General features: G+C 32.9%; 2 protein-coding genes across 2 annotated transcripts; both read left to right on the top strand.

Annotated features, from left to right (window-relative positions):
* Positions 1 to 5228: 5228 nt before the first annotated feature.
* On the top strand, positions 5229 to 5882 carry LOC106766265 (the record flags this gene model as incomplete). The annotated part of the gene is made up of 1 exon (XM_022783356.1): positions 5229 to 5882. A coding segment is annotated over one exon (339 nt), but the record flags the coding sequence as incomplete, so codon positions are not given.
* A 2253-nt stretch (positions 5883 to 8135) lies between these two features.
* LOC106767276 (histone H3.v1) lies at positions 8136 to 10360 on the top strand. Its single transcript, XM_014652129.2, has one exon. It carries the CDS (start codon positions 8802 to 8804, stop codon positions 9903 to 9905), a length of 1104 nt encoding a protein of 367 aa, XP_014507615.1. The 5' UTR covers positions 8136 to 8801; the 3' UTR covers positions 9906 to 10360.
* Positions 10361 to 13790: the final 3430 nt, after the last annotated feature.

Raw genomic sequence — 13790 nt, 5'->3', positions numbered from 1 at the left:
ATGTCACTCCATAGTCAATTTTGAACACACATCAATGCCTCTAAAGTGTCTGGGTATAATATACTTCGATGTGGAGTAAGAAATCAACTACCACTACTAAAAGAAGACTCAGAAGTAACTGTTGAGATAAGAATGGCTAGAAAATCTCTTGCAATCATTTGTAAGATTGTATATTTTAATCCATTAGTCTTCCACCAAATTAAAATGTCAAATCCTTCATCTGAATCTGGTAGTGTCGATTCCTCTATGTAATAATCAAGTTCTAACTTATAATTTGTTAGTTCATTTTTCTTTGCAATCTGATGTTTTGCAAAATCTCTCCTCCAAGCATCTTTTCTTCCATCAACAATTTGGCCTACATTTATGTTCGGATTTTGACATGAAGAAACTAACTTCTTACCTTTCATGCACATTTCATACTTTCTTACCAAGTTCTTAAAAAGAATCTTCACCTTTTCAGTTTCACAATCAGATTCATTGCCATATATCTGAGAGAAAAAAAATCCAACAAATCAATTTTGTACTTGGGATCTAAGACAATACCTATAGCCATCACTCCACTGATCACACTCCAATACTTGCTAAACTTTACAACCATAGATGCAGCCATTTGGTGAATAATAGAATTGGAAGAGTTAAGCCATTCCATCAGAGCCAACTTAATTTCACATACCTTTGGAAAGAAAATGTTGACAGTTGGATAAGAGGTACCAGAAAACAAGAGTGTCACATCATAAAATATTTTCAACTTTTGGCAAATTTCATTTGCCATTTCCCAATCATGTGCATTAGGCAAAACTTTATATTGACTCTCTCGTTGTGATAAATGATCAAATACATCTTTGTATTGTATGGCTACTTGAAGCATTAAAAATGTAGAATTCCACCGAGTTTTACAATCAACAACTAATTTTCTTCTGAATGGAATATTCAATTGAGCACATGTCTCTATAAATTTCTCTTCTCTTTTAGGTGTAGCTGTCCAAAAATTAGCACTTTCTCTAACCTTTTCAATGACATTAGCAATTATGGACAAACCATCCTTCACAATCAAATTCAATATATGTGCACAACATCGCATGTGAAACAATTGGCCACCCAAAACAAGAGACCTAGGTGAAATCTTGTCTAAAATGTGATCAATCATAGCATCATTTGTAGTGCAATTATCAATTGTCAAAGTAGAAACTTTTCTATCTAGATTCCAATCCACTAAACATTCAACCAACAATTCAGCAAGAACTTGACTAGTATGAGGAGCAGGCACATACATAAATGTAAAATTGAAAGTCATATTTTATTAATTTAGTGAAAAAGATATAGTATAGTGTTATTACCTCACAAGTTGACTTTGTAGCCTCCACAACTCATCAATAAAGTGAGTTGTTATAGTCATGTAGCCTCTATTTTGATTACTAGCAATCCACATATCAGTTATAATTGCAACTCGACTTTGAACCCTTGACAACAATGATTTCGATTTCTCTTTTTCGACAATGTAATCCTTCATAATATCCTTTTTTAAGGTGTTTCGAGAAACCACTTTAAATAGAGGTTGTACAACAACACAAAATTCTTTAAAGCCTATGTGATCAATCATTGACATTGAATACTCATGTAGAATTATCATCTTACGGAGTGCATCTCTAGCTATTTGTTGATTAAACACATAATTGCCAACAACTACGGTTTCACCACCTTCTTTCTAAGTTTTTAAAAAAGATTGTCGGATTTCCCGTGTTGTTCGAAATTTGCAATTCTTGAAATGATTTCTCAAATGTGATGTACCTTGTTTTGCCTCACCTAAAAGACTTTTGGAACAATAATTGCACATCGTTCTCCATTTCCCATCAACCTTTTGTTTCTTATAGTGATTCCAAACATCTAACACTAATCTTCTTGAGTTAATAGTAGGAGTTGAACTTTCGGTTTGATTTGAATCTACAGGAACATCATTTTTATTTGAATCTCCTACATAGGTTTTTTAAATTGTCCTTGTTGTCCATCTTCTATAGGAGAAAATGTATCTTGGGTAGACATCCTAAAAAAAAATTGATCAACATAAATTACTCAGTTTTGTAACTTATTCTATTTTATAAAGAGGCACAATATAATATATATATATATATATATATATATATATATATATATATAGTTTTGTAACTTATTATATATATCTATATAAAATAATATGATTATCATGTTAAAGAGAGGAGGGCAATACAATCTGCTATTTGGGCTAACATTTGGTGGGCCTTACAACTACAATGGAACTCGTAAAGTAATATATATCATATTTGGAAGTTCATTCTTGTATTGGTTCATGGGAAAATGAATTGTGGATTCATGTGTCTAAGCCTCCAGAAAATGCATTCATTAAGAAAATTGTGGAAATAAATGGACGGTCTAAGTGGTGCAGGCTTTACTATAATGGATTACCTGCAGTTTTATCTTTATGATTTCTAATGGAAAGCAGTTTTATCTTTATGATTTCTAATGGAAAATTTTGTGTAGGATTTTTCAAGTGTTGCAAAAGAATTAGGTTTTAAAGTGAATTTGAAGCATAAGAAAATAAACATTTCCAATCCTCGAGTAAGTGATAAATTCTCGATGTTCTGTTTCACTTTCCAAGATCTTTAGTAATTTATACTTAGCTTTTGCTCAATATCAATTTGGTTGTATTTTCACACAGTTGTCATCATCACATTATTTTATTACAGTAGTACCATGTACAATTACCTTATATGTGGTTTACATGTTTATAAAAGAAGGTCTGGAAACTGTGATGTATTTGCTCCTCTAATTTCATTTTAGTCTCATGTAAGCCCTTATATTTTATTACTTAAGCTTCCTAATAAATTGCACTTTATACTTCTTCTCATATCAGCTCATGCTTCATGTCTTAGTGAAAGATTTCCTGATAGCAAGCATTTGCTTCCTTCATTTTGTCTAAATGCTACTTCTAATATTAGTTATTTAAGATGGTCATCTACTTATGTATGAGAATTCCTAAGGAAAATACTAAAACACAAAAATTGGCAGATTATTTCATATATTGATTCACACCAACAAGACACTTGAAAGAGACAAGATCTGTGTACCAAGTGACATGATCGCCTGAAAGAGTTTTTTCCAAAGGTATACATAAGGGCAATGGAAGAGAAAGAGTTGGAGGGCAACTACTGCAACTATTCACGTCGTGTCTGTACCTAACGAGTTTAACGGAGACATTTTTTGCCTCATACATAACTCGGAGGCAGGGAAGAAGAGCCACCATGTTGACTATAGGGAAGAAAATCATGCTGCCACGTTTTTAGTTTCGCAACTCTGACATATTTCCCTCAACTAGCTTTCCTCTCCCCTTCCTTTACATCACTCCCTCACACAAATGAAAATGAGAAATCTTCTGAGGAGTTTCATGCGAATCATGGCCTTCGCCCTCCAAGCATTCTTGGAGTAAGAGATCATGCGTATCAAATTTTCATTCCTGTGTTACTCTAATTCACACTTTCTACTAATCACACGAAATTTGTAATAATAGATAGACTAAGAAACAAACAGTACATTAAGTTGTTATCTATCTAAAACACCAAATCCACATACCTGAATATGAACTTCCAGAGGTACAACCGTATAGGCCTCACACTTGGCTTGAAATTGAAGAGTCCAGTTTCCTCAACGCCTAACCAACACCTAGATCACTACATATAAAGATTAAACAAAGGAAATATAAGTTAGTACTGGATGATTCAAGTTCAAAGGCTTTTAACATCAATTCCACATTTTGCAAGGTTTGGTTGGTGAAAAAGAAGAAGAAAGCATATTCCTACTAAACCCGAAAATCATAAATATTAAGGAAGGATACAACATATTAATCTTTGAAATTTAAAACTAGAAGGAGAAGAATGGGAAGAGAATCAGAATGAAGTTAACCTATTGAGCTTTGCTAACATCCTGATAAAAAAGAAAGAAAAGGATGAAGGAAATGAGAAGAAAAAAAGTACCTTAAAAAAACTGTTTGAAAAAAGGGAAGAAAAGAAAACATCGGTTGTATATGGTGAGAAAGAAAACCAGTAGTTAGATCTAGTTCCTCTTCGCACAAGAAAACCAGCAACACAGAAAGAAAGTTAAGGTATGTGGATTTGGTGAGAAGAGAAAGGTAAGCTCAGCATTCAGGATTTCAAAGGAAGTTAGGGTTTGAAGAATTTGACAACAGAGGCAAAGAGTATTTGAAAGTAAGAAAACTTAACAGGATAAAAGTGTACCTCTCAAACGGGTAGCGAGTACCCTCGAGTACGGATAGGGTGATATTCGAACCCGACCCATTAACAAGTGAATATTAAAATATCCGTTACCCACTACCCACGAGTAATATCCGTTACCCACTACCCACGAGTATCCATAGGTACAAATTTTTCTGTCATTCCTAGTGATGGTGGAGGAAGCAACACCCTCCTTTTTTTAATATGAACGTTATACTCAATTTTTCAAATGTTTGTCTTTGAATATTTTGTCACCCTCTGTTAAAGAGCTAATCTTTAAAATATATTTTAACCGTCTCAATTTCTTTTAGGTGTGCAAATATTTAAGATGTTAAATATATGAAAATTAAAAAACTATTTTTTTATCAATATGCTAATATATATACATGTAAAATAAAATAAGAGATCTATAATTACTGTTCCACTTTTAATTATGTTACCTGTATTATTCAGCTTTCGTATTCAATTGCGTTTTATATAGTCATTTTCTTTTAAGTATGATAAAAAATTTTGTACCTGCAAAAATATATGGAACAAAATTTGTGTTAAATATTAAATAAATATTTTTATTGGATACTTACGAGTAATAAGTATATGGATTTAATTATTTGTTTATTGATGGAGTGATTATAATTATGATAATTTTCGATCTACCTATATTCATTATTTATTAATCATTATCAGTGAATTAAAACATCTATTTATTAATTTTTTTTTTTCATTTTATGTATCTAAGTCAAATTAAAAATAATGTAATCGAAAAATGGAAGAAAAGAAATTATTTTGAAGAAGTAAATTAATATTACTAGTAAAATGTAATATTATTGTAAGCAAAGTTTAAAAGTGTTTACATATTATACTATATAGGTGGTGTGGAGAAGGATCTGGAGAAAGAGGTTGTAGTCCATGGAATTATTTTTGGGACAGAAACAGCAAGATTGTGGTAAAGCTGCCACGTTTGTGTGAAGAAGACGTGTGTTAGAGAGGTGGACAAGTGGCAGAATAGAAGTATTGTATATAAAGAAAAGAAAGGTTGAAAATGGAGAAGGAAGTAAGAGAAAGATGGAGAAGGAGGGAAAAAGAGAGAGTGAAAAAGGGAAAGAAAGGCTTGAAGGGCTTCCGATAGAGGAGAGTCCATACCTGCAATACAAGGATCTGGAGGATTATAAGCAAGAGGGTTATGGGACGCAAGGCCATCAACAACCAAAGACAGGTCGTGGTGCTGGAGCTACTGAAGCACCCACTCTTTCTGGTTCTGCACCACCCACTGCCACTGCTGCAAATAATCCCAAAGGAATTCCTTAATCTACATTTTCTATTATTAAACCTTTTAAATTTCTGTTTCTACGTTTCTTCTCCATGCTGTTAACTAGTTATGCTACGTCTGCAAATTTTCTAGTCCCCATGGCCAATCACGGTTTGAAGACGTCAAGATGGAGAAGGAGGATGTGTCTGAAATTAGTATTTTAGAGTTTTTAATAATGGCTAAAGTAGAAATGTGTAGGAAGCAAAGAAGGGAGGTGCAGGAAGCAAAACAGGATTACCAGATTTCCTTTCTTCAGCCCATATGTAAAGAAACATTCCAAAACTTAAAAATAATGTTGAATTAACTTTTCAACTTTCTGCGGTTTTATTTTTAGATTATATTAAAATTTATTTTATAATCCAAAAATTATTTAACTTTCAAATTACATAATTTAAAAATTATTTTTTATTTTCAGACTTTGTAATTTAGAAAAAGTAAAATGATTTTCTTTTAATGAGAGGAAGAAATATATGGACTTGTAGGAAGAAAGTGTTCAACCTCATAATCCTGATTTTACTTATTTTATTTTATCTGGTTTAATTAGTGATTTATTTTATTTAGTTTAATTAATAATTTTGTTTTTATATTTAGATTTTGATTTATTTTGGTCTTTATATTTTTTTTTAACTCCATTGAGTTTTTATTCTTGTATAAAAACTTATGGTTTTTTATGTTAAATTGATGATAATACTGTTTGAATGTATCACATGTTAAAGTTTTAAAACTTAGGTTTGTTACATGTCGATCATTTTTATCTTTAAAATATGGTTTAGATTTTGATGCATGACAAATCCAAATTTTAACATGTGACATTTTCAAATAACATTAATATTAATTTATATAAAAACTATATTAAGTTTTAATTTTAACATGTGACATTTTTAAATGACATTAATATTAACTTAATATAAAAACTATATTAAGTGTTGTTTTCCTTAGGAATGAAATTAAAAAAATAGAAATTAAGTTATTTTAAAACAAATATAAGGATCACAATCAATCAAACACTTAAATACATTAATCAAATTACTAATTGAACATATTTTATTTCATTTATTTTATTTGTGAAACCAAATTACTAATTAATTAAACAATATTTTGTTTCATTTATTTTACTTTTTGAGATGATGAATTCTAAATATCAAATTTCATTTTTTTATATAATTTTTTTATTTTCTAATTCTTTCTCATCAATATAATTTTATTAACATAATTGTATGAAGATCTTTTATATACTATATAATACAATCGTTGAATGTTATTATTATAAATTTTGTATACACTATCCAACATAGATTGTAGTCAACAAAATGAAATATTTATGCTTAAATTTAAATTATTATTAGTTTAATATTTTCTTTATATACGATTTTATTCAATCTAATATTTATTGGTATATGAGAAAAAATATTAGTAAAGAGATATTTTTAAACTTCCATATTTTTTATATTTTTTAAAATATTTTTTAAATTTATAACTTTGTCTCAAAAATTACAAAACTTATAGTGTTTTAGATATGAAATTTTAATTATGTTAATTGTAAATTATTTTATATTTTCTTTTCCTTTTATGTTCTTATTATTTGATATTCTTATTTGAAATTTAGAATATCATAATTTTTTTAAAGTATTTTATATTGGAAACATGAAAATATTAAATATTTGATAATACTATGTTTTTTTTAATGAGTTTTATTATTTTTTAATAGAAACTAATTAATTAACAGTAAAATAGTAAGAATGCGAGTAAGAACATAAATACAAGATATATCCATTACACTATGGGACGAAAATGAAACAAAAAATCTTATGCTCGTGACTATGATAATGTATGTTCCCCTTAAAAATCCCACTCCATCTAATGATGTAAGAATGACCCTTAACCATTATTCTAGAAGTCGAAATAACTTTCTCAGGAAGTCTCTTAGTGTATTTTTTTGTCTTTTTTCTAATGTCCAAATATCACCATAATAATATAAATTTGGTCGACTTTCATCACGAGTCTTACATAAGACCTTGCAAAGCTACTTAAGAATTAGTTTTCAAATTTTCAAAATTTGCAACTCTCAGAATTCCTAGTTCTTAGTATTCTTTATAAGCTTTCATGTACATTTTGGAACATTTTCAAATTTTCCAAGTGTAATTCTTTCTACTTGATTTCAAGTTATTTGGTGGACTCTTTCCATTAATTTTTTTGCTTTCTAATAATGCAATTTACCTTTTTGTTGTTTATTATGGCTTTACAAATTTCTAAGTTAATTTTCTAATTTTATTACTAGTTCATTGGTTGTAATTTGAGTTTTTATGATTATAAATCTTCATATTTTAATATTTTTGAACTCTAATATAGATTTTATTTGGTGGAATGTTTTCATGTAGATATTAAATTGAAATGTGTAGTACATATTTGATTTTTCTTGAAATATGAATTTAGAATATGGTAAATCAATTCATATTAGTTATTTGAAATTTGAATATTTAGAAATTCATTTTCGTTACTAGTTGTGGTCACAAGTTGTGAAATATTTTTATTTTCTTTTCCCTTTATTTTGATCTGAATCTGTATTTTTGTTTTCTTTGATGAGTGTACTTAAAGGAATACCTACCCTCATGTTTTGAAGAGAATGCAGCACTGTACGTAGTGGCTTCATGTTTGAACTCTTTTTATAATTCAATTTCAAATTATATGGCAGACTGCGCAGTGGTCCTCACCCGCACTTGGACTAAAACAATATTATTAGACCTTCATTTCCAAAACAGTATATACCCTTTAAAGCCCCGCTATACACTACACACACACAGATAGAGAGGTCCTCTCTCTACTACTGCCAATTCTCACACTTCCAACTATATTAACACCATCAAGCTCTTCAAAAGCAACAAAAACAACTTTAACCAGGGTTTCTACGAAGATTATCACATAATACTCTTTTTTAATGATGTCTGAGGAGCTTATTGGACGTGTCTTTTGTGGTATATGTTCTCCTATTTGCTCGGGTCGCTTACGTGATGGCTACAATGCCCCATTTCATTTCTTACTTTAGTGCTGGGCGCCACACTCTCCTATACCTCTTTTTATATTCTAAATGTCCGTGTCACTCTGTCACCCACACCCTCCTCACCTCACCCTGTTCAAATACCTTTACCCTATCAAAAACCTTAACCCCATTAATTCATCCTTCTCCAACTTCCCCGACACCTTCCACCTTTCCAACCAACCCTGTTCCTTCCTAAATGGCCACCTCAGACATCGTCCAAGGAAAATGGAACCCTATCCAAGAAGAGGAAGAAGATCAATATCAAGAACAAGAAGAAGAAGAAGAAGAAGAAGAAGCATTGTCGCTTTCCGATCTTCCAATCAACCTCAACGACCAACCCAGACTCCAAGAACAACGCTCTGCTGCCAACGAAGCAACTCAAGAGGAATTCAATTTCCGCTCCTGGGGTGCTCCCTTTTCCAAACAACCCGAAATGTGTGTGGCGGATGAAGTTTTCTTCAAGGGCCAAATCCTCCCATTGCGTGTCTCGTTCAGCTCCGAGGCTGGCTTATTAGCCACACTATCTCAATCTCAATCTCAACCACATTATGGTAAGCACTTTATCAACGAATCCTTGGATTTTCCGAGTAACAGTAGTAGTAGCAGTAGAAGCAGTAGTCTTAGAAGCCAAAACTCATCAACTAGCACGGCTAGCTCCGCTACCATCGCCACCACAAAAAAGGTTACTACAGTACCTCCGAGAACGAAGCCCAGAATTCGAAACCAGTTTCATATGCACCCAAGTCCAAAGCCTCAGTTAAGGGCACCCACCCCAACACAATTATCAAGCTTGGGTAACCCAGGTAGAAAATCAACGTCAGCATGGGGAATTTTCCGTTTGGGTGTGGTCCCTGCTCCCGAGATAGGATTGCAAGACCTGAAGGTTCGCAACAGATCAAACTGTGTCAGTCGCAACAGTAGTAGTAACAGCAGCAGCAACAACAGTGCGAAAAGTGTGAAAAGAAGTAACAGGAACAAGGGAAATGATGGTGTTTTGAAACAGTTAGTTGGCAAAGGCGGTGGTCTATTGAGTGGTTGTGATTGTTCTTTCCAAACAGTGCAATCGAACAACATGGTCATGATAAAAGGTGGTAACGGTGGTGGCAAAAGTAGCAACAAGACAGAAAGTATAAGGCACGCCGCGAAAGAAAAAGTGGTAGAGTTGAAGAAGCAGAGGCAAAAGCAGGGAAAGAAGGTTACGTCACGTCGTCGAACGTTTGAATGGATAAAGGAACTTCATGCAAGTCACCCTGATGATGATGACGACGACGATGAAGAGGCTTTGTTATCAAACGCATGATGCTTGGATTTTACTTCTAAGATTAGATTAGATTAGGTTAATTATATTGCACCGCCTTTCTTTGCTTCCTTTAATTTGAATTAATGAAATTATAATATTGTTGTGCAGGCGTTTGTAATCAAAAGTTTTTGCTTTCTCGTGAGAAAGAGCAAGGCTGTAATCAATTTATTTTTTTTTCAAAATAGAAAAACCCCTTTTAATTTGGGCGTGTAATTAATAATTGAATGGGGGTTTGTTGAGAAGTTATGTGGGAATGCATGATGAGGCTTAAATGATGGGTGAATTGGTGTTTATGGTTGTCATGATTGAAGTGTGAATTTCGATGGTTGGGTGGAGAATGTGAAATAGGATTAGGGGACTGCACCAAGTCACGCGAGCAGAGACTTTGAGAGAGAAAAGACGATGGGAAAGCCGTGAAAGAAAGAAATTAAACAAAAAAGAAAGCAAGAAAATATAGAGATTGCAAATAAAAGTTATATAACGTGATGGAAAAAGGTTTTTCCTTCATTATTGTCTTTCCCATTTTCTGCTTTTGTTCATGATGGAGTTTTTTAAGATCTATCCAAGAAGAATGGAAAAAATGGTTTTGTCTGTGGTCAATGGCAGTTATCACTTTTTGTGTGAATATATATACATAGTATAAGAGGATGATATTTTGATAACATTTTTTGACAACCAAATACGTGTAATCATTTTATTCATTTTATTGATTTATTTGAATTTATTTGAATTTATGTTATCAAAAGAAATAAGCTATAGCTATTAGCACTCTTGGTCGTATTAATATAATAAATGTTGATGTTGTGTGTATATATATTTGTATGACAGTTGATATTAAGTTTGTACAAAAGGGACCCATTTTACACCACCAAACTTTCAACAAGGGAAGGAATTCTTGTTAAAATTCAATTAAGAGCCGGCGACAATTTTTTGGTGGAAAAGGTTCAGCTAATAAGACAAAAGTGTTTAATATTTACAATTTAAATATTTTCAATATACTCTTATTTATTAGGTGTGATAGTTGTAATTTAATATTTTATTCTGACAGGGCAGTAATGTTGTCTTTCGTTTGGCATAAATAAGCAGCGATGGTGGATGAAGATATAAGTTTTGTATATTTAGGTATTTGTGAGTTTTCTTTTTTCGTTTTTGTAAATGTCTCGTTGACTTTCTCATCCTTTCTAATCAAAGAGTTTAGCTATATTAAATAACTGGCAACAGTATCTTAACATACTTATACTCCTTTAGTATGCTTATTGTAATAAAAAAAATAATAAAAACATCTTTTGAAATGAATGAAAAAATGTGTCAATATGTAACTTTTTCCTATTGAGTTTACAGGCACATTGGTTGGGTTCATTAGGTGAATCATAACACACGGGTTGCTCCACCTATCTTATTTGTAAATTAATTACCGCTGCTTCAATGTAAGTTCTTAAATTAAGGATGTCTTTGAAAATATTATCTAACTATAAATTTAAAAATAAGAAATTTCTAAAAGAAGTTATTTGTTAATTTTTTAAAATAAAAACTAATTTCAAACTTAAAGTTGTTTTTGTTCATCTTAAAAACATTAATGATGTCGATGAACATTAATCCAATTTACATAGACCATTTTAATAATAAAAAGATAAATTTATGATAAATATTTTTTAAAAATGTAAAAGATTCTACAATTCAATAAAATTTTCTTTTGGTAATTATTTAAAAATAATATATATTGAATTGTACATGATCGAGTACATTTCGACTACTTCAGTATAAGGATCATTCTTGACCAAGTTCATTTGGTCAACTGAGTCAACATGTATCTAACTCACATATATTAACTCGAGATTAATAGGTAATTAGGTCATGTGGTTAAGCCCATCCAAGAAAGGCCCATGTAAGGATCAATCAATAGTAATATATAAATAACACATTCTATTAAGTACATTAATTATGTTTATTAATTATCGTATTTATTACCATTTGATGCACTTGACTGACTTGAATGGCATAATGTCTTTTGTAGGCACAATCCCTATTCGGCTTGGATAGAGCGAGTACCAAGGAAAGGGACAAGTACCTTCAATTGGAGCTTGGAGTGTTTAAAGTTGGAGTCTTTGCTGAGTATATTTAGTTTTGTAAGAACAATTGGAACTACAGTGGGGTTCGACGTATACTTTGTGAAGAGAAGAGTTATACGGTGTTTATGAGGAAATTGATGGTGGAAGCAAAAGAACTAGGTTTAAGACTCTCCTCGGTTGAATTAGTTGTGATGTTGGAAGCGTAAATGAAAATTTAGCAATAGTAGAGAAGAAGAGAAGTGCAAAAAGAGATGGATGCCTTAAGGATGGAGAACACTAGGCTGAGAATGAGGATTGTGATCGAAGGAGTGACCGATAAAGTGGGTTCTGCTAGAGAGAGCCCTAGTCTACTTGGTTTTCATGTTACGCACCATTAAATGCTCTTAGGTATCGTGTGTTGGAGGAAACATTACTAACAAACCTTCTACCACTACCCAAAAAATCTTAAGCACCATTGAATGCCGACATGAAGAAACATTGCAATGATCATCGCAATTACGGTGATACAATAGATGAGTGTGCTACACTAAGAGATATTGTTAAGGAGCTGATCCAAGTCGGTCACTTTAGTAGGCAGTTGTTAGGTATGGATAGAGGAGACTCGCGTGTTGACTAGCATAGGTACGATGATCAAAGAGAAGTTCGAAGGGGTCTAGACAAAGATGAGAAGAAGGAAGAGTCAGTCTAGTGTAAGGAGAGACGCTTTGTCAGACCCTCGTGAAGGGAGCTACAAATATAGTATACAAAGGATTTGCTGAATGAGGTTCATCGTCGTCACCTAGGAAGCAACACTTGAGTTTTGAAATGTTAGCATAGTTGAGATTAGGGATGGCAACGGGTTGGGTCGGGCACAGATAGTGTGATACCCGAACCCGACTCGCATGTAAAAGCTATACTCGTTACCCGTCCCGCTACCCTCTGGGTACCCGTATTAAAAAAACCCGCGAATTTTTTTCAATCTGCGAATACCCATTTTTCAATAGTGTGTGCATTATCCAAGCCCAATAGCCCAAACTCTATTTTTTTTAGAGAGAGAACATTAAGATTTTGGCTTTAGGGATTCCCTCCTTCCACCTTGACCCTTGTACTGTTTCGTATTCTAGAGTAACTTTAAACTTGAATTCAAACCCACTCTACCATGCCTACTCTCAGGAAGTGAACCCTAGCAGTGAAGTCCGACGCCATGGCCAACTACGTCCAAGCTTAGATCTGCACCAAAGTATCTCAGATCTACACTAAAGGATATCAGATTTGCCTCTCGTTGTTGTCTCCTCACGTTGTGAACCACTTTCTCCGCCACCTTTGTCGTCATGTCGCATACTCAATCACCACCGTTGTGCGCGTCTCGTCGATGCACTCCACAAACATGTCCCCTTTCCAAGCTTGTGGATCTTCACCACGAAGTACTCGAGAGTGGGGAAAATGTCGATGACCGCCTGGTTGAGGCCACAACGCAAGCGAGAGGTGGCTCTGATGAGGTTGTGGATGCTTGCGGAGGGGGAGTCGGTTGTAGTGGTGGATGCAGATGGAGAAGAAGCCCATGAGAAAGATGGCGGCGATGAGGATGATGATTATAATGGCCATGGAAGGGCTGAAGTGGTTGTAATACCATTCGTTTTGGTTATTGTTTGTAGATTGTGCAGCTGTAAGTTATTGTTTGTAGATTGTGCAGTTGTAAGAGGAACGATAACGAGGAGGAGAAGGAAAACCTAAATTCAGAAACCCTAAAAAGGGATTTGGGCGTTGGCCCAATTTTAGAGCAGAAAAAGAAAACCTAATTAAATAGTTAGAAAAAAAAACTAATAGATAAAATAAT

Source organism: Vigna radiata, chromosome 7 (genome assembly GCF_000741045.1).
Source record: "Vigna radiata var. radiata cultivar VC1973A chromosome 7, Vradiata_ver6, whole genome shotgun sequence".
In the NCBI taxonomy this organism is placed as follows: domain Eukaryota; kingdom Viridiplantae; phylum Streptophyta; class Magnoliopsida; order Fabales; family Fabaceae; genus Vigna; species Vigna radiata.
Note: the sequence above shows the minus strand (reverse complement) of the source record. Positions and strands in the feature narration are given on the sequence as shown.

Bases quoted from the DNA above. Each gene is read 5' to 3' on its own strand.
- LOC106767276 (XM_014652129.2), top strand. From the start codon at position 8,802: ATGGCCACCTCAGACATCGTCCAAGGAAAATGGAACCCTATCCAAGAA.